Source organism: Hordeum vulgare, chromosome 2H, assembly GCF_904849725.1.
Source record: "Hordeum vulgare subsp. vulgare chromosome 2H, MorexV3_pseudomolecules_assembly, whole genome shotgun sequence".
In the NCBI taxonomy this organism is placed as follows: Eukaryota; Viridiplantae; Streptophyta; class Magnoliopsida; order Poales; family Poaceae; genus Hordeum; species Hordeum vulgare.
Window position 1 is genome coordinate 3,663,104 of NC_058519.1, and position 18,671 is coordinate 3,681,774.

The 18,671-nt window shown below is 44.9% G+C and overlaps 2 protein-coding genes and 1 pseudogene across 2 annotated transcripts; 2 read left to right on the forward strand and 1 right to left on the reverse strand.

The window, feature by feature from the left end:
- Positions 1 to 234: 234 nt before the first annotated feature.
- LOC123431502 lies at positions 235 to 2,829 on the forward strand (annotated as a pseudogene).
- Positions 2,830 to 7,666: 4,837 nt separating this feature from the next.
- On the forward strand, positions 7,667 to 11,334 carry LOC123431500 (cytochrome P450 85A1-like). The gene is made up of 8 exons (XM_045115320.1): positions 7,667 to 8,035; positions 8,845 to 9,163; positions 9,530 to 9,931; positions 10,034 to 10,120; positions 10,218 to 10,296; positions 10,389 to 10,495; positions 10,610 to 10,734; positions 10,826 to 11,334. Exons 1-8 carry the CDS (start codon positions 7,824 to 7,826, stop codon positions 10,911 to 10,913), a joined length of 1,419 nt encoding a protein of 472 aa, XP_044971255.1. The 5' UTR covers positions 7,667 to 7,823; the 3' UTR covers positions 10,914 to 11,334.
- Positions 11,335 to 14,384: 3,050 nt separating this feature from the next.
- Positions 14,385 to 17,536, reverse strand: LOC123431503 (cytochrome P450 85A1-like). The gene is made up of 8 exons (XM_045115321.1): positions 17,040 to 17,536; positions 16,613 to 16,937; positions 15,648 to 16,049; positions 15,415 to 15,501; positions 15,263 to 15,341; positions 15,066 to 15,172; positions 14,862 to 14,986; positions 14,385 to 14,751 (listed from the first exon to the last, which is right to left on the reverse strand). Exons 1-8 carry the CDS (start codon positions 17,246 to 17,248, stop codon positions 14,664 to 14,666), a joined length of 1,422 nt encoding a protein of 473 aa, XP_044971256.1. The 5' UTR covers positions 17,249 to 17,536; the 3' UTR covers positions 14,385 to 14,663.
- Between the last annotated feature and the right edge of the window lie 1,135 nt (positions 17,537 to 18,671).

Here is an 18,671-nt window from a genome sequence, read left to right on the forward strand (position 1 = left end):
GTACATTCCATTTGCTTGCTTGCTTGCCATAATCATGGCATAAGCTTAAAATATCGAGGAATTTTAGTCCTTGTTCGGCTACGTTCCTGGAGCGGAGCACGCAGAGCTCACTTTGACCAACTCCATTAATTGTAACTGAACGCCACTTTGCTCCGGTGCGGAGTCACGGAACGGAGGGAATCCAAACGCGGCCTTAGTCCCATCAAGAGCTTTGCTTCGGAATCGTTGCATAGACATTTTGAAAATGCTAGTACTAGGAATTAACATGTGTGTGCGCTTATTCAGGTATGGGCGGCTGTTCAGGACGCACATTCTGGGATGCCCGACGGTGGTGTGCATGAACCCGGAGGTCAACCGCCGGATGCTGCTGCAGGGCGAGGCCGGCGGCCTGGTGCCCGGCTACCCGCAGTCCATGCTCGACATCCTCGGCCGCAACAACATCGCCGCCGTCCACGGCCCGCTCCACCGCGTCATGCGCGGCGCCATGCTCGGCCTCGTCCGCCCCACCGCGCTGCGGCAAAGCCTCCTCCCCGAGATGGACGCCTTCATGCGCCACCACCTCGCCGGCTGGGCCGGCACCGTCGTCGACGTCCAGGCCAAGACCAAGGAGGTCGGTCAGTCAGTCAGTCACAACAAAAATGCTAGCTTTTCTTGCTGCTCTGCTCTGAAAATAAAATGGGTAACCAAGCTCATAACAGCATGTCACAGAATGTTGATACATCACATTTAGGAACAAATAAACAATCGGCACGCTTTGGAAAAACATACCTAAAGTGGTTGTTGCGGAGTTTTATAGTAGTATCTCCTTGAATAAACGGAGTATCATTTGCAAAAAAAATAAAATAAATCCAAAGTGGTTGTTGCAGAGTTTCATAGAAGCATCATATGTAACTGACTTACCCATTTCAGATGGCCTTGCTATCCGCACTCGGGCAAATCGCCGGCATCACCGCCGGCCTGTTGGCCCAGACCGCGTCGAATACTAGAAGATCAACCTTGTTCTAGATACCAATTGTTGGCCCAGACCGCGCCGAATACTTCCGACGACAGCTATACGACCGACGATGAACAACGACAAGAATAGAAGCTTGCTGACGAACTTGGTTTCAGCCCCAAGCCGGCAAAACGTGCACGCACCGAGCTAGCACACAAGCTGATTACTTCCAGATGTGTACTACCTGCGTTTAGCCGAAGCTAAGCTAGCAACCAGAACGATTCCTCCACTTGATCGATTCTAGCCAATGCACACGCACACACACGAAACCAATATTGATTGCCAAAAGGGGCTTGTCGCTCCTGGCCTTTTCTTTATTGCTTTCGATTACTCACAATCTGGTTACAAGGGGTGAGCTGCACGCGTATATATATTAGCTAGCCTGTTAATACTACTTCTATACGGTCATTGTTTCGAAACCTAGCCGGATACGTACATGCATGTATTGAATCCGACATGGCCACGTTCTTTCGTGTTTAATTTCAACACGGCCCACTCTCCGACGCCCTGCAGACAGAGCTGTACACCCTTGTGCTCGGCATCATCTCCTTGCCCATCAACCTCCCAGGGACCAGTTACTACCAAGGCTTCCAGGCAAGGAAGAAACTTGTGTCCATTGACTTGCTGGATCCTCTGGTGAATTGGATGATGACATGCTGGATGCTCTCTTGAGAAGCGGCGATGACGGGACCAGGGAAAAGCTAAGTGACGAGCAGATCATTGACTTGCTCATCGCCCTCATTTACTCTGGATACGAAACCATGTCGACGACTTCTATGATGGCCGTCAAGTACTTGTCAGACCACCCGCAAGCTCTCCAAGAACTCAGGGTATGTAGTACAGACATACTTTGCAAATTGATTTTGATTCCAGAGAAAAATCCGCGTGTTTCTGTCTGCGAATCAATTTTGAATCCAGAGAAAAGTCCATGTGTTTCTTTAATTTATTGATGACATTCTCACTTCTAAATGCAGAGAGAGCATCTTGATATCAGAAAGGGGAAATCGCCGGAAGAAGCCATCAGCTATGAAGATTTTAAGTCAATGGCCTTCACTCGAGCTGTAAGTAGGAGCTAAAAGTAAAACGGAGTAGGAATTCAGTATAAACAAGATCGTAATGAACTGATGGATACTTTTGTGCAGGTCATCTTTGAGACACTAAGATTAGCTACAGTCGTCAATTGGCTCCTGAGGAAAACAACTCAGGATGTAGAAATGAATGGTGAGATATGCTTGGAAATTAATCCTACCACCAATTTAGCATTTTCTAGGAAAAATGTTAAGTTAGTTCTAAAGCAGTCTTATTGATTTCTTCAAGGGTATGTCATTCCAAAAGGGTGGAGAATCTATGTTTACACGAGGGAGATAAACTACGATCCATTCATGTATCCTGACCCAATGACATTCAATCCGTGGAGGTGGCTGGTAAGTAAAAGAGCGAACAAATATGACCATCAAAACATCACACCAACTAGGGCCTAGCAGAAGAAGTTCTAACCTTTTGTTGCCTACTGAAAATGTACAGAAGAAGAACATGGAATCACACCCGCACTTCATGTTATTCGGAGGAGGTGGCCGGATGTGCCCCGGGAAGGAGGTCGGCACGGCGGAGATCGCCACTTCTCTCCACTACTTTGTGACCCGATACAGGTCTGTTCAACCTCTTCTTAGTCTATTCCATCTCTATGAACAGCTCCAGCGTTGCATTATTAACTGACAGATACATGGCATTGCCTTTGATGTTTCAGATGGGAGGAAGAAGGCAAGAACACAATCTTGAAATTCCCCCGTGTGGAAGCTCCCAACGGGCTACATATCCGAGTTCAAGATTATTGATCGTGCAACATACATTTTGCAGAGTTTAGGTAGATATACTGAGGTGACGAATGTACAATTCCGCGCCGGTGGAAAGATTAGATCAGCCTTGTAAGAATTAGTAAACAAAACATAGGTATTATAGATTTAGGAGGCAACTGACGTAGAAGGCCACTAGAGGCAACAATGTTCTTTGTGATCAATTACATATGCATGATATGCAGCAATACATATACTCCCTCCGTTCCAAAATTCTTGTCATAGATTTATCCAGATTTCATTATTGGAAACGGTGAGGGTACGAGATTCTGGGAGGATGCATGGTTGGGGGAGACGCCCCTGGCTGTTCAATATCCAGCTCTCTATAATATTGTGCAACGCAAGGAGACGTATGTAGCCACAATACTTCAGTCAAATCCTCTAAATATCCAATTCAGACGGTCATTGATAGGCCATCGCTGGGCGGATTGGCTACACCTTGTTAGGAGGCTCATGGATATCGAGTTATCAGAGGAACCTGATAGGGTGCATTGGAAGCTTACAAATAACGGAATATTTACGGTAAAATCGATGTATCTGAATCTTATTGATTCGACTAATATCCCTAAATCCATTAATATTTGGAGAGTCAAGGTACCCTTAAGGATCATGGTCTTCATGTGGTTTGTGCACAAGAAGGTGATTCTAACTAAGGATAATTTGGTTAAACGTAATTGAGGGGGAAGTACTCGAGGTAGCTTTTGTGATAACGAAGAGAACATTACACACCTCTTTCTCCAATGCCCACTTGCGAGAGTTCTTTGGCACACAGTGTTGGGGAACGTTGCATGGGAAACAAAAAATTTCCTACGCACACGCAATACCTATCATGGTGATGTTCATCTACGAGAGGAGATTTCCGATCTACGTACCCTTGTAGATCGCACAAAGGTAAGCGTTAAGAAACGCGGATGATGTAGTGGAACAACTTGCGTGATTCAAATCACCGTAGTCGTACTCTTCGTCCCTCGATCCGATCTAGCGCCGAACTGACTACACCTCCGTGTTCAGCACACGTACAGCGCGACGATGATCTCGGCCTTTTTGATCCAGCAAGAGAGACGGAGAGGTAGATGACTTCCCCGACAGCGTGACTTGATACATGGTCTCTTCCATCTCTATGAACAGATCCAGGTCTGTGACCCGATACAGGTCTGTTGGCATTGCCTTTGATGTTTGAGATGGGAGGAAGAAGGCAAGAACACAATCTTGAAATTCCCCCGTGTGGAAGCTCCCAACGGGCTACATATCCGAGTTCAAGATTATTGATCGTGCAACATACATTTTGCAGAGTTTAGGTAGATACGGACCATACTGAGATGACGAATGTACAATTCCGCTCCGATGGAAAGATTAGATCAGCCTTGTAAGAATTAGTAAACATAGGTATAGTGTAGGTACTTTAGATTTAGGAGGCAACCGACGTAGAAGGTCACTAGAGTCAACAATGTTCTTTGTGATCAATTACATATGCATGATATGCAGCAATACATCTATTTCCTCCGTTCTAAAATTCTTGTCACAGATTTATCCAGATATGAATGTATCTAGTCACGTTTTAGTATTTCGATACATCCATTTCTCGACAAACATAAGACAAGAATTTTAGAATGGAGAGAGTATGTGATATGTCCGGCGACTTGAAACCATAAGCAACACCACATATATGTAATATGTCAGCTGACTTATACCTGATAAGTTGTATTACATGTTTGCTTACTGGGCTGGATTGCAGAGAAGCGAAGGGCGACTAGCAAACATTGCTAGTTAATATAGCAAATGGATTCTTGAACAAGAAACTAGGATGTGCACCATTCCAATGATGAAAAGACTTGGAGTATGGTAATTCATGAAACAGGCTTTTGCCCTCCTTTCTAGATAAAGGCACAAACGGCTGAACCCAACACCAAACATGAAAAGCAGAGATGTCACCCCTAACACACTACCTCTAGTAGAAAAGAGCCTTTTGTCCCGATTCGTAAGGGCCTTCTGTCCCGGTTTTGGAACCGGGACTAAAAGGTCGTTACTAATGCCCTCGGCCTTTAGTCCCGGTTCTTACATCAATCGGGACAGATGGCCCTCCACGTGGTCGCTGCAGCTAGGCCAGGACCAACAGGCATCCATGCGTCAGCACCTGGCTGAAGCTGAGGTTTTTTTAAAGGGCTGGTTTAGGGGTTAATTTAGGTTGTTATATACACCAACCAAGGAGCATCCATGAGCAAGCACAAAAAGAAATAATTTTATCCTTCATCCATGAGCATCCATGAGCATGCACAAAATTTCATCAGGCACACCACCATCATACTTAAAAGTGCAGTAGCAGTTCAACACTATCGTACTTAAAAGGTGCTGACTACAAGGAGAGGATTTGGAAGAGACTACAAGGGTGGAGGGAGAAGTGTCTATCGAAGGCCGGTAAGGAGATTTTGCTTAAAGCAGTAGCACAGGCGATACCGACTTATGCTATGGCGTGCTTTGATTTAACAAAGGGCCTATGTGATAGTATTAGTCAGATGATATGCCGGTATTGGTGGTCACAGAATGATAAAGATCGTGCTATAAATTGGGTCTCTTGGGAGAAAATGATGAAACATAAGGAGGAAGGGGGGCTAGGCTTTCGCGATCTGCATATCTTCAATCTTGCTATGTTAGCGAAGCAAGTTTGGCGTCTCATTCAAGCGCCGGAATCCCTTTGTGCTACAGTTCTCCGGGCTCTGTATTTTCCAGATGGGAATGTCTTGAAGGCTTCTCGGGTGAAAGGTATGAGCTATGTGTGGCGTAGTATTTTACAGGGTCAAGGTGGTCAAACAAGGAATGGTTTAGCGGGTTGGAGATGGCACCCATATCAAAATCTGGGAGGATCCGTGGCTTCCTAGAGGCACTACAAGGCGCCCAATTTCTCATAGAGGTACTCACGATGTACAAACTGTATCAGAGTTGATCGATCATGATAGTATGTGTTGGAATGAAAACCTTGTTTGATCCACTTTTTGCGTGGAGGATGTCCACGAGATTTTTTCCATTCCTTTGTGTGCATATACAGAGGACTAGATTGCATGGCATTTTGATGCAAAAGGGGAATTCTCTGTTAAATCGGCTTACCGTGTGTATTTAGCGACCAAGCTACTCAATTCTGGTAGCAATGAAGGATGGCCTTCGGTTGGTGATTCATGGAAGAATAAAGTCTGGAGGGATTTATGGAAATTGCATTGCCCGGCAAAAATACATCATTTTCTTTGGAGGTTCGGCCATAATAGCCATCCTTTGCATATGAATATTGCCCGGAGAGGAGTGGTCCTAGACACATCTTGTGTTGTCTGTCATAGGCTCTTTGAGGATGATGGTCATTTATTTTTCCGATGCAAGGGTGTTAAACCGCTCTGGCGGGGTCTCCAGATTGAGGATATTCGTATGCAACTGATGGAATGTCAAGGCCCGATCCATGTGCTGGAATGTATTCTGAAACTCCCGTATGAGAAGAAGATGATGACCGTCGCACTTTTGTGGGCTTGGTGGTCAGAGAGGAACAAAACTAATCATAATGAGTCCAGGCTATCCACTGGTGAATTTATTTTCTTGATCAAGCGAAGCACGGATGAGTGGCTGCGTTTTTTCAAACCGTCGACTAAATCAAGTACTACTTCAACCCCAAGATGGACATGTCCACCGGCTGAGATTATTAAAATTAACACCGATGGTGCTTTTCTGGAAGAGACTAGAGATGGTGGTTGGGGAGCACTTGCACGTGATAGCAATGGATCTATTATTTTTGCAGCTGATGGAAGGATTACACATGCCTATGATGCTTTGCATGCGGAAACAATTGCGATTCAGCATGCCATCGGTTTGGCTAATCAGCTGGGCATGGGGCGCATAATCCTTGAGACTGATTCTCAGATATTGAAGCAGGCTTTGTTGTCCCCATCTTTAGATCAGTCAAGGTTGGGTCATCTGTTTCTTGATATTAAGTACCAGCTTATTACCGAGTTTATTGATTATGCTGTTGAGTTTTGCCCGAGGGCATGTAATAAGCCTGCTCATTCTTTAGCAGCGTTGGGTATGAGGAATTGACAGTCTGATCAATCTTTGTGGCTGTCGGATTTCCTGAACTTTGTAACTAGTCTTGTGACCAGCGATATTGCTGTGTCTTAATGGAATGCTCGCGTTCCCGTAAAAAAAACTACTCCCTCAGTCCCAAAATAACTGTCTCAACTTTGTACTAGAGCTATTACAAAGTTATACTAAGCTTAAGACACTTATTTTGAGACGGAGGGAGTATATGTTAGTTTAAGTAGGTCTAGCATTACTATTATTATTTTGTGTAATAGGGAGCATCATATATTAGTATCATGTATTATAGTATCATATATCATATAATAATTTTTATTATTATCATGCATGAAACATAATAACACAATATTTAATATGATAGGATCATGCATGAAACATAATAACACAATATTTAATACGATACGGAGTATCGTGATATGATGCAATCCACTTTTTCTTCATTTAATTTCTTAAAATTGTCTAGTTGGCGCGTATGATACTATCTACTCCTTGCGTTTTAAAATTATTATTTTGAATTTATCTAGATATGAATGTATCTAGTCATACCTTTAGAAAAAATTAAGGGACAGAGGGAGGGAGTATTAGACCCTCGTCTTCTCCATGGCCATGGTCAATACCTTGGAATGGGGACCCTCATCGGGAAAAGAAAATTTTCAAAAGGGGTGGATGGATAATATAATTAGGTCCTCCTCCTCTGGTGTGGAGTGTGGCCTCCCCCGTCCCTGTATAAAAAGGGGCATCCTTCTCTGCCCAACTCCTCCAGTACATACAGATACAGGGGCAAGAGCAGAGGGAGCAACACAGACGCCACCAGCTCTGCTCTTCTCTTCTCTTCTCTGCCTCTTGAAACAGAGAAGAGCATCCAAGAGGAGAGTGACAGAGAGGAGGAGGAGAGGAAGAAGAAGATGGCGTTCCTCCTTGTGCTGGTCGGCGTCGTGGTCGGCGTGGTGCTGGCTAGCAGCCTGCTGCTGCGGTGGAACGAGGTGAGGTACGGCAACGGCAGGAGGAAGCATGGCGATGGCTGCCTGCCGCCGGGGACAATGGGGTGGCCGCTCTTTGGCGAGACCACCGAGTTCCTCAAGCAAGGCCCCTCCTTCATGAAGCAGAGGAGGCTCAGGTATGCATGCATGCTTTGCTTTGCTTTGCTCAATGATGGTGATGCATTCTTGCTTGCTTGCGTCTTCTTCCTCGGATTGCTACTAGTGTGTGGACTTCACCGAGATTTTGGGTGATCTCGTTGGTTGGTTTGTGTTGTGTCGCGGAAAACTCAGCTGAAGATGGACGCAAGCTATTGGTCCAATAATGGAGAACCATTCACTCCTGTTTTTGCCTTTTGCTTGGGCAGCAGTAACAAAAGTGTATTCTTTTCTTTTCTTTTTTTGAACAAGAACAAAAGTGTATCCTAAAAGTTACTCCGGCCTACATATAATGGAGTAGTAGTAGTATTAAACAGAAGAGCTAGCCTTCCTTTTCAAGAGATTTTTTTAGTAATTATACTAGTCCTAAAAGTTACTCCGGCCTACATGTGTGTGCCTAGGTTTTTATACGGAAATGTGCCGGTTTGGCAGCTGCTTTCCGGCTGTGTCCCCCAAAAGCTCACAGACCCACTCATCACTGCTCCAGCTCCCAAAGTAGCATTTGTAAATTATGATACTCCACTACAGATCAAAAGATAACCATCCTCTCTGCTCAACATGCTTCTTTTCTAAAAAAGAAAACTGAAATATTATTGCATGTCATAATAAATGAAGAAGAAGAGCATAATCCCCATGCATAATCATCAGTGCTTGCCATCGAAAACCACATAAAATGTGCTATGTGCTTCTGCTTCCTAAATAGTTGTTGTTGGGCAGAACTAGATTAGTTTTCCCTAACAGCAAATATTATGGTAGTAGAAGGAATTCACATGTGTGTGCGCTGCTGCAGGTACGGGCGGCTGTTCAGAACCCACATCCTGGGCTGCCCCACGGTGGTGTGCATGGACCCGGAGCTCAACCGGCGCATGCTGCTGCTGCAGGGCGGTCTCGTCCCCGGCTATCCGCAGTCCATGCTCGACATCCTCGGCCGCAACAACATCGCCGCCGTCCACGGCCCGCTCCACCGCGTCATGCGCGGCGCCATGCTCGGCCTCGTCTGCCCCACCATGCTCCGGCAAAGCCTCCTCCCCAAGATCGACGCCTTCATGCGCGATCACCTCCATGGATGGGCCGGCAACATCGTCGACGTCCAGGCCAAGACCAAGGAGGTAGAGCATACTACTCCTACATCGATCTAGAGCCATTTGTTTTTTTTCTTCTTTAAAAAAAAAGAAAAAAAGAGTATAGTAATAGTTGTTACTCCAAAATACTTGTCATGGTTTTAGTTTGTGAAATACTTGTCGTGGTTTTAGTTCAAATTTAAACTTGCAACCGAGGGAGTAATTATTTTGCACAAGCCGGTTTCTTTAAGCTGGTGGACGGCCAGATGTATCAGTGATAAAATAGCACAGTGTTTGGGAACATCATCATTATATTGCAGAGTTTCATAGAAGCATCTATTCTCCTTTCATGGGCATGGCAACAACATATCACAGAATATCATGTCCTCATATCTAACTGACTTTCCCTTTCAGATGGCCTTGCTGTCTGCACTCAGGCAGATCGCCGGCATCACCGCCGGCCCGCTCTCCGACGCCCTCAAGACGGAGCTATACACCCTTGTGCTCGGCACCATCTCCTTGCCCATCAACCTTCCGGGGACCAGCTACCACCAGGGCTTCCAGGCAAGGACGAAGCTTGTGTCCATGCTAGAGCAGATGATCGCGCAGCGGCGGTCGTCTGCTCAAGCCCACGATGACATGTTGGATGCTCTCTTGAGAAGCGGCGATGACGGGACCAGGGAAAAGCTTAGCGACGAGCAGATCATTGACTTGCTCATCGCCCTCATCTACTCTGGGTACGAGACAATGTCGACGACTTCGATGATGGCCGTCAAGTACCTATCAGACCATCCGCGGGCCCTCGAGGAACTAAGGGTATGTACACATGCTCTGAAAATTAATTCTGGTTCACAGCAAGCAAATGGCCAAGTTCTTTTGCAGTTTACTCAAGACATTTTCACTTTGGAATGAATGCAGAGAGAGCATCTTGATATCAGAAAGGGGAAATCTCCAGAGGAAGCCATCAGCTACCAAGATTTTAAATCCATGTCCTTCACCCGAGCTGTAAGTAGGAGCTGGCTCAAACACACCCACAAAAATGGAGTCAGAGTAAGGATTTACTATGAGCATGATCTGACAGATACTTCTACTTACCATGCAGATCATCTTTGAAACTCTCAGGTTAGCTACAGTCGTTAATGGACTGCTCAGGAAAACTACTCGGGATGTAGAAATGAATGGTGAGATCTGCTCTGAAAATGTCCTACTAATTTAGCATTTTCTAGGCAAACTTTAAGTTAGTTCTAAAGCGGTGTTATCGATTTTGTTCCAGGGTATGTCATTCCAAAAGGCTGGAGAATCTATGTTTACACGAGGGAGATAAACTATGATCCGTTCATGTATCCTGACCCAATGACCTTCAATCCATGGAGATGGCTGGTAAGCAAAAAGAGCAAACAGTCATTATATTATACCATAAAAACACCAGTAAATAAATCATATCATCATGGCAGAGAAAGTTGTAATCTTGTGTTGCCAACTTAAAATGTACAGGAGAAGAACATGGAATCACACCCGCACTTCATGTTGTTCGGAGGAGGCAGCCGGATGTGCCCTGGAAAGGAAGTGGGCATGGCGGAGATCGCGACATTCCTCCACCGTTTCGTGACCCGATACAGGTAATGTTGAATTTCTTGTTAATCCGTTCCAGCCCAATTGCTAGAAACACCTCAGGGTTATTTACTGACAACATCTGGTCTTATGATGCAGATGGGAGGAAGAAGGCAAGAACACGATCTTGAAATTCCCCCGGGTGGAAGCTCCCAACGGGCTGCACATCCGAGTTCAGGATTACTGATTTCTTGCAGCGTACATTTTGCAGAGTTTAGATAGATAGGAACGATGAGAGCGATGAAAATTCTAGATCAGCCTTGTAAGAAATAGCAAACATAAGCACATAGGGATAGAATGCAGAGGCCGGGGGCTCGTTTCCTCCTTTTCAAAAAAAAGCACATAGGGATAGAAGTAGGTATACAGCTCTGCTAGGTAATTGACGCGGAAGAAAAGCCACGAGATGCAACTGATGTTCTTCCATGTGATGAGTGAATTCTTGAACCCAGATAGGGGCGTCATCTCGCTGCCTTGTATGCTCTCGGGCGTGATTCAGGCACCAACTGCCTGTTTTCAGATACAAGAAAATGTACAAAGAAGAATTTATGCATGACAATGAATGAAGAAGTAACAGTCTCGGATGGAATCTGAGATTGACAATGCATGTTCTTCCTCACCTGCATGTCCAGGGATGGATTTTGGACAATGTCCGGTGTCCAGAGCAGCCGCCAGTAAACTTTTTTGAAGCCAAAGATGTAAGATGAGCAGAGATCAGGGAGGAGGACGTGGTTCGGCCTGAAATCGCCCACCCATCGTCTCCGTGGCGCCCTCCCTCTGCTCTGCCCTAGTCCTCCTCCACTTCAACCATGGCTTCCTCCTCCCACTCGATTACATTCTTTGCATGTGACAATCCATATTCATCTAGTTATGCACTCTCTCTAATCACCAAAATAGGGCACATAATCCTCAGAGCGGCCATTAAGAAGAGAATAGCATGGAGATTGGTGATTATCATCCATTTAATACTTGATAATTAAGGAGTGAATCACATGAAGATTTGTACTCCCTCCGTCTCAATTTATAAAGTCATCTTAGATTGTGCACCATGACCAAGACGGATAAAAAACAAGAGAAGTTAATGTTAATTTGCTAATTAATATCATTACATGCAATGCATTGACCACTGCATATCCTGCTAGCTAGTCTCAAGTCATTAAAAACACTCACGTCTCTTATTGTTTGATTCCTTTATTAATGTCAAAAAACAAGAAACGAGGTGGAAGTTAATGCATCGTGCCTTAGTGTTTTGGGATTATTTAGTTTCTTAAGATGACATATAAACCGAGACGGAGGGAGCAATTCGCGTCCACTACGCTGGATTATCATTAACAACAATGCCATAATCCTAACTATTCATTCTCTTCATCTGATGACCTATATTCATCCAATGATGTACTTACTCTAATCACTAAAACAGGCACATAATCGTTGGAGAGGCCATTAAGAAAAAGAATCACATGAAGTTTGGTACTCCCTCCGTCATGGTTTAGAAGACGCGATTTCGTTACATGCATTTTCAGAATAGAAAGGGATTAAGGCGCGTGACATTTATTGCTTTGTTAATTAGAAGTACTAGTAGGCTGCATGCACTCTTGTTTAGAGGGTGCTTGGATCCAAGAGACTAAAACTAGTCTGACTAAAACTAGTCTCTTTAAGAGGCTAAAGTTCCAAGCACCCCTGACTAAAGAGAGGCTAAAACTAGTCTTGAGGCTAAAATCTTTTAGTCAAGGGTACCCCTACTAAAATGTGCATTAGTCCTCTCTCTCCTCATTTAACTCCTCATGCAAGTTCTGGATTGGAGGGTTTGGAGGATAATAGATGCTCATTAACTTGATTTTAGTCTCTCTAGTACTTGGATCCAAGCATGGGTGAGGCTAGCAAGTTTTAGTCTCACTACTTTTAGTCATGGGACTAAAACGTATCCAAGCACCCTCTTAGTGGTTGTGTGGGTTAATATGCATTATCTTTTCAAATAATTAGGCGTCATGCGGTTATTATGTAAGCACTGGTAAAAAATTTAGAGCCCTTGGTTCTAGAGATTGTTCATGCGTGTCTTCTAAACCGTAACGGAGGAAGTAATTATCATTCATTTAATACTCAACAATTAAGGAGTGAATCACATGCAGATTTGCAATTAGCATCTATTTAATACTGGTGATTAAGGAGAGAACCGCATGCACATTGGTTATCTCCATCTTCATCTTCACTAATATTAAATGCTTCAAATAATTTCGATGATCCAGATTTGTGTAACGTTGTATTGTCAATACCAACAATGCCTTAATCCTCACCATTAATCTGGAGCAGAGGCCTCCCAGTCAATGGCTGGCCTTTCTTATGCCATGGTAGGCGACAAGGCCACCAGCCACGTCCAACGTTTCGGATGTGGCATTTTTCTCTTTTTGATAATTGTTTTTAGGTTTTGCTTGAAATCTTATGTAAAGTATTACATTTTATTTTCAACTATTTTTGTTTAATAAAATGACAGCATGCATCATGCTGATGTTTTTTTTTTGAAAAGGAGGAAACGAGTCCCCGGCCTCTACATCAATCAATCGACGCATACAGCCATACTATTTATAATAGTTTAAAAACGTGTCTGAGGTCCACAAAGCTCTGCAGCTTGAGATAAAAATAAAACAAAGATGATATGAAAAAAGCCACATCCGACGTAACTAACAGCAGACTACGATGCCTATACATCTAGCTTATTATTAGCTCGTCATCCAAACCGGTTGAAGATAACCCGAGCGGCCGTCTTCCATCGATTGCACCCAATATCCATAAGCTCCCTGAAGTCCATATGGCTGAGTAACGACCACGTACGGATTCAGGACGTCGCTCGGAAGACATGCTGATGTAGAGTCCGGGATATCTTTTTTTGAAAAAAATATATGCACCCAACGCATTCAACACTTTGGACCTCTGGGTACAAGACTCACGGGTAAGATCTGGCTAGAAGATGGATGCCGGTATATTTGCATATAAAACATCACACTTTAGGTGATGTTTGGTTCCAAATAAGTCATCAACTTATAAGTTGAAAAGTGTAACAAGTGATTTATTTTACCAAATAGACCTAACTTATAAGTCATCCCAACTTATAAGTCATAAGTTGCTCCACCCCAACTTAAAACTTATAAGTCACCCACTTTTACATGAAAAGGTGACTTATAAGTCAGATGACAACCAAACATGCATGACTTATAAGTTATAAGTCACTGGTTTTAAGTCACGTGACTTATTGAAACCAAACAGGGCCTTACTATAACCAAACCGCACTCCACCTTTGCCTCTCAACCATTAAATGCATGTTTTTTATTTCTTTCTTCAAACATAAAATGGCACATATGTTGTGAATTATTCTTTTCTCAAAGATCTCCTTTTTTTTATTTTTGCGAGGATCTCGTCAAGGCAAAGATGTGAGTCAAAACAGATACAAGAAATCCAATCATTTGGTTGCAAATATATGCCTCTTTTTTGTTAATTACGCATTTTTATTGATGGTCTGAGATCCAACAGCCGAGCTCGCTCAGTCCCAACTCATTCAGAACTAGCATCACAGCCTTTACTTCTTCATAGTGCTGTGTATTTGCTCTCAACATAACTATAACTATTCCGTTATCTGAAAGTAGAAGCTGGCCACATGATACATCTGTTTCCGTCCAAGAATTCCTTTATCTGAAAGTAGAAGCTGGCCACATGATACATCTGTTTCGGTCCAAGAATCGTTGGAAACAAAAGAAAAGAAAAATGCAGCATCTTGTAACCTTCTATACCTCAACTCCCTAATTAGTTCATAAGATCCATACTATCCCTATGTTTCCTATTTCTTACAAGGCTGTTCTAATATGTTCATCGGCGCAGCAGAGCAGAATGACGCTCTCTATCTGGGTCCCTATCTATCTAAACCCTGCAAAATGTATCTCCCAAGAGATCAGCAATCTCGAACTCGGATAAGTAGCCCGTTGGGAGCTTCCACCCGGGGGAATTTCAAGATGGTGTTCTTCCCTTCTTCCTCCCATCTGCAAGACCATACCAAATAAAAAGCAGCTGTCGTCAGTAAATAATACTCATTGCTGAAGCTGCTCTTGGCAGTTGCCAGGCGTGGATAAACAAAAGAGGTTGAACAAACCTGTATCGGGTCACAAAATAGTGGAGGAAAGTCGCGATCTCTGCCGTGCCCACCTCCTTCCCGGGGCACATCCGGGCGCCTCCTCCGAACAACATGAAGTGTGGATGTGATTCCATGTTCTTCTCCTGTATAGTATATTCAACAAGAAATATTACAACTTCCTCTGCTTTTGCAGTATGCATTACTGGTGTCTTGGGTACTTACCAGCCATCTCCATGGATTGAAAGTCATCGGGTCAGGATACATGAACGGGTCGTAGTTTATCTCCCTCGTGTAAACATAGATTCTCCAGCCTTTTGGAATGACATACCCTGGAAGAAATTGGTAATGCAACATAAGAACAAACTTAATATTTAATAGAAAATGCTCAAGTGGTAGCCTAATTTCCAAACACAACTCACCATTCATTTCTACATCCTGAGTAGTTTTCCTCAGCAGACCATTGACGACAGTAGCTAATCTTAGCGTCTCAAAGATGACCTGCATGATACAAGTATCCATGAGTTCATACTCATACTATACCCTGACTTCATTTTATTGTTCTCTTACTTACAGCTCGAGTGAAGGACATGGACTTGAAATCGTCGTAGCCGATTGCCTCCTCCGGCAATTTCCCCTTCCTGATATCCAGATGTTCTCTCTACATTCAAAGGTGAAACCATCATCAGTAAACTCTACCTACCTTTTTCTAGTCTAGAAAAAAAAAGAAGAAATCATCAGTAAACTGTAGAAGCACATGGTCTTTGCCATGAAACCAAAATAAATTTGCAGAGTACGTGTACCTACCCTGAGTTCTTGGAGCGCCCGCGGATGTTCTGATAGGTACTTGACGGCCATCATCGAAGTCGTGGACATGGTTTCGTATCCGGAGTAGATGAGGGCGATGAGCAAGTCAATGATCTGCTCGTCGCTAATCTTTTCCCTGGTCCCGTCATCACCGCTTCTCAAGAGAGCATCCAGCATGTCATCGTGGGCTTCACCAGACGACCGCCGCTCGGCGATCATCTGCTCTAGCATGGACACAAGCTTCGTCCTCGCCTGAAAGCCCTGGTAGTAGCTGGTCCCGGGAAGGTTGATGGGCAAGGAGATGGTGCCGAGCACAAGGGTGTACAGCTCTGTCTGCAGGGCGTCGGAGAGCGGGCCGGCGGTGATGCCGGCGATCTGCCTGAGTGCAGACAGCAATGCCATCTGAAAGGGAAAGTCAGTTAGATATGCCATCTGAGGACATAAGGTTGTGTGATACAGTAATATACGTTTTTGCCATGCTCATCCAAGTAGATAAAACTCTGCATCAAGTAGAAAAGCGGCAAACGGGTGATGATGATGATGTCCCTAAATGTGATGCTGTGTTTTTGCAACAACCACTTTGGAATGTGTATGTATGATGGTGCTGTCACTGACTACAACAAGGCTAATTATTATTATTATTTTTTAATCACTGATACATCTGGCCTCCACCAGCCAGTATTGACGAAGCAAATAACAAAGGGAATGTAGTACAGTACGTATTTGAAGAAAATTTTCTCCCAAAATTCAAGCTTCCAGATACCAACGAGTAGAGAATTATTCAGAGCAGAGCAAAGCAGTGAGTGAAGTAATCTTTGGGAGACAGATAAATTATGCAGAGTAAGGAGGTGGTTGTTGGCATTAACGTACCCCCCGACCGACATTCCACCCAACTGTCCATGCTTTCTTTTTCTTTCTTTTTTTTTAAAAAAAGAAGAAGAAGAAAAATGTCGTGTGAAGTGTACCTCCTTGGTCTTGGCCTGGACGTCGACGACGGTGCCGGCCCAGCCGGCGAGGTGGTGGCGCATGAAGGCGTCCATCTTGGGGAGGAGGCTTTGCCGGAGCGCGGCGGGGCGGACGAGGCCGAGCATGGCGCCGCGCATGACGCGGTGGAGCGGGCCGTGGACGGCGGCGATGTTGTTGCGGCCGAGGATGTCGAGCATGGACTGCGGGTAGCCGGGCACCATGCCGCCGGCCTCGCCCTGCAGCAGCATCCGGCGGTTGAGCTCCGGGTCCATGCACACCACCGTCGGGCATCCCAGGATGTGCGTCCTGAACAGCCGCCCGTACCTGCGGCAGACGCACCTCCATTTCATTTCATTTCCTCGTTTAGAAAAGAAGAAGCAAGCAAAGCAAGAAGGGATGAAAATCTCATCATCGCCGGCCACGTACCTGAGCCTCCTCTGCTTCATGAAGGAGGGGCCCTGCTTGAGGAACTCGGTGGTCTCGCCGAAGAGCGGCCACCCCATTGTGCCCGGCGGCAGGCAGGCATCGCCATGCTTCCTCCTGCCGTTGCCGTACCTCACCTCGTTCCACCTCAGAAGCAGGCTGCTCGCCACCACCACGCCGACGACGACCAGCGCCAAGAGGAGGAGCGCCATCTTCTTCCTCTCCTCCTACCTTGCCTCTTGGATGCTCTCTTCTGGCTCAAGAGGCAGAGCAGAGGAGAGCAGAGCTGGTGGCAACAAGTGTGTGTACTGGATGGAGGTGGTAGGCAGGGGAGGGGAGGAGCTCCTTTTATATAGGCCAGGCCACACTCCTCCTCAGCCCTGGACCCCATTCCAAGGTGCGGTCTTGACCATGGATGGATGGAGGGAGGGAGGAGGGGATGAAGACGATGGTGAGATGGGATTGCAACTGCGACACCAGAGAAAATTGTAACTAGTACAGCGCTGGACTGGATGGCGCAGAGATAGATAGGAATAGGAATAGGATAGAGAGGGATGAGGCGCATGCTTGGCCTCGGGAGCGGCGCCGCGCCGTGCGTGTGCCTGTCGGTTTGCGGTCAAAAGGGAATCCCGACCGAGGCCATGGGATGGGATGGGATGGGATGGGATCCCATGCAATGCAATGCAATGTCTGTGCTTCTTTCGTTTTCCTTTTCGTTTTCGTTTTCGTTTTCGTTTTCGTTTTACAGCATCTCTGTCAAAGGAAATATCTTTACAAGAATATTACTCCTATCTAGTGTATTTCACTTCAAATGTGCATTTTCTACATGCTTAATGAACGAAGAATGATGAGAGGTCCACTTGTCAACCTAGAAGGGCTCCATACGAGAGATTCTACTGAAAACGACGATTCATCCAGGATACTAGCTAGTATATGTAGGTGTGATCATCCCTCCACAATCAAAATACGAGCATCGATCGTTGATCTTGATCGGAGATATGCTTGTGAATAGTGGATCCGATCAATCATGAGGGAGTTGTTGCGTTGCATGGGTGCCATGTGCGAGATACATGCTTGTGTCCGCCTACTGATTGCTCACGCACAGTGCTAGCTAGCATGATTAAAAGAGATTTATTATTTATGTTTAGTGGTTTTGTGTATGTGTGTGTGGCTGGGGCGGTGTAGGTTAAACTTAATTGCATGCATTTTTTAGGTGGCACACACATGGGGTGGGGTGGTTTGCATTGGACTTGTTTTTACTCTATTGTTCCGGCACTTGATCAGACTGTGGGCACGTAAATAAATAAAGACGATCAAAGGCCTATTTGTGGTTGTAAGAAATGTGAGAATGAAGAGGCGGATCACGGATGGTCCTGCACCTCACATGCATGGAAGTGATCGTGTGGGCTCTATTTCGATGCGAGGTTAATCATACTTGGATCTGTTATTTAACAAGCTAATAATGCAACAGAGCAGCATGCCTTTGCTTAGTGCATCTCCCGAAATCGTTCGTCCGCATTCATTTGGGTTAATAATATAAACCGCGGTCTCGATACGCCGTAACAAACCGACAGATGTATATTTTCGGTTTGTTTTTAACTCATTTCCGCCTCAAGTTTGGACCGCGTTTACGGT

Excerpts from the sequence above, each read along its gene's own strand:
- LOC123431500 (XM_045115320.1), top strand. The coding sequence starts at position 7,824 with ATGGCGTTCCTCCTTGTGCTGGTCGGCGTCGTGGTCGGCGTGGTGCTG. Across the intron at positions 9,932-10,033 it reads GGGCCCTCGAGGAACTAAGG|AGAGAGCATCTTGATATCAG; the intron begins GTATGTACACAT and ends GAATGAATGCAG. Across the intron at positions 10,121-10,217 it reads CCATGTCCTTCACCCGAGCT|ATCATCTTTGAAACTCTCAG; the intron begins GTAAGTAGGAGC and ends CTTACCATGCAG.
- LOC123431503 (XM_045115321.1), bottom strand. The coding sequence starts at position 17,248 with ATGGCGCTCCTCCTCTTGGCGCTGGTCGTCGTCGGCGTGGTGGTGGCG. Across the intron at positions 16,938-17,039 it reads ATGAAGCAGAGGAGGCTCAG|GTACGGGCGGCTGTTCAGGA; the intron begins GTACGTGGCCGG and ends CGTCTGCCGCAG. Across the intron at positions 16,050-16,612 it reads TCCAGGCCAAGACCAAGGAG|ATGGCATTGCTGTCTGCACT; the intron begins GTACACTTCACA and ends TTTCCCTTTCAG.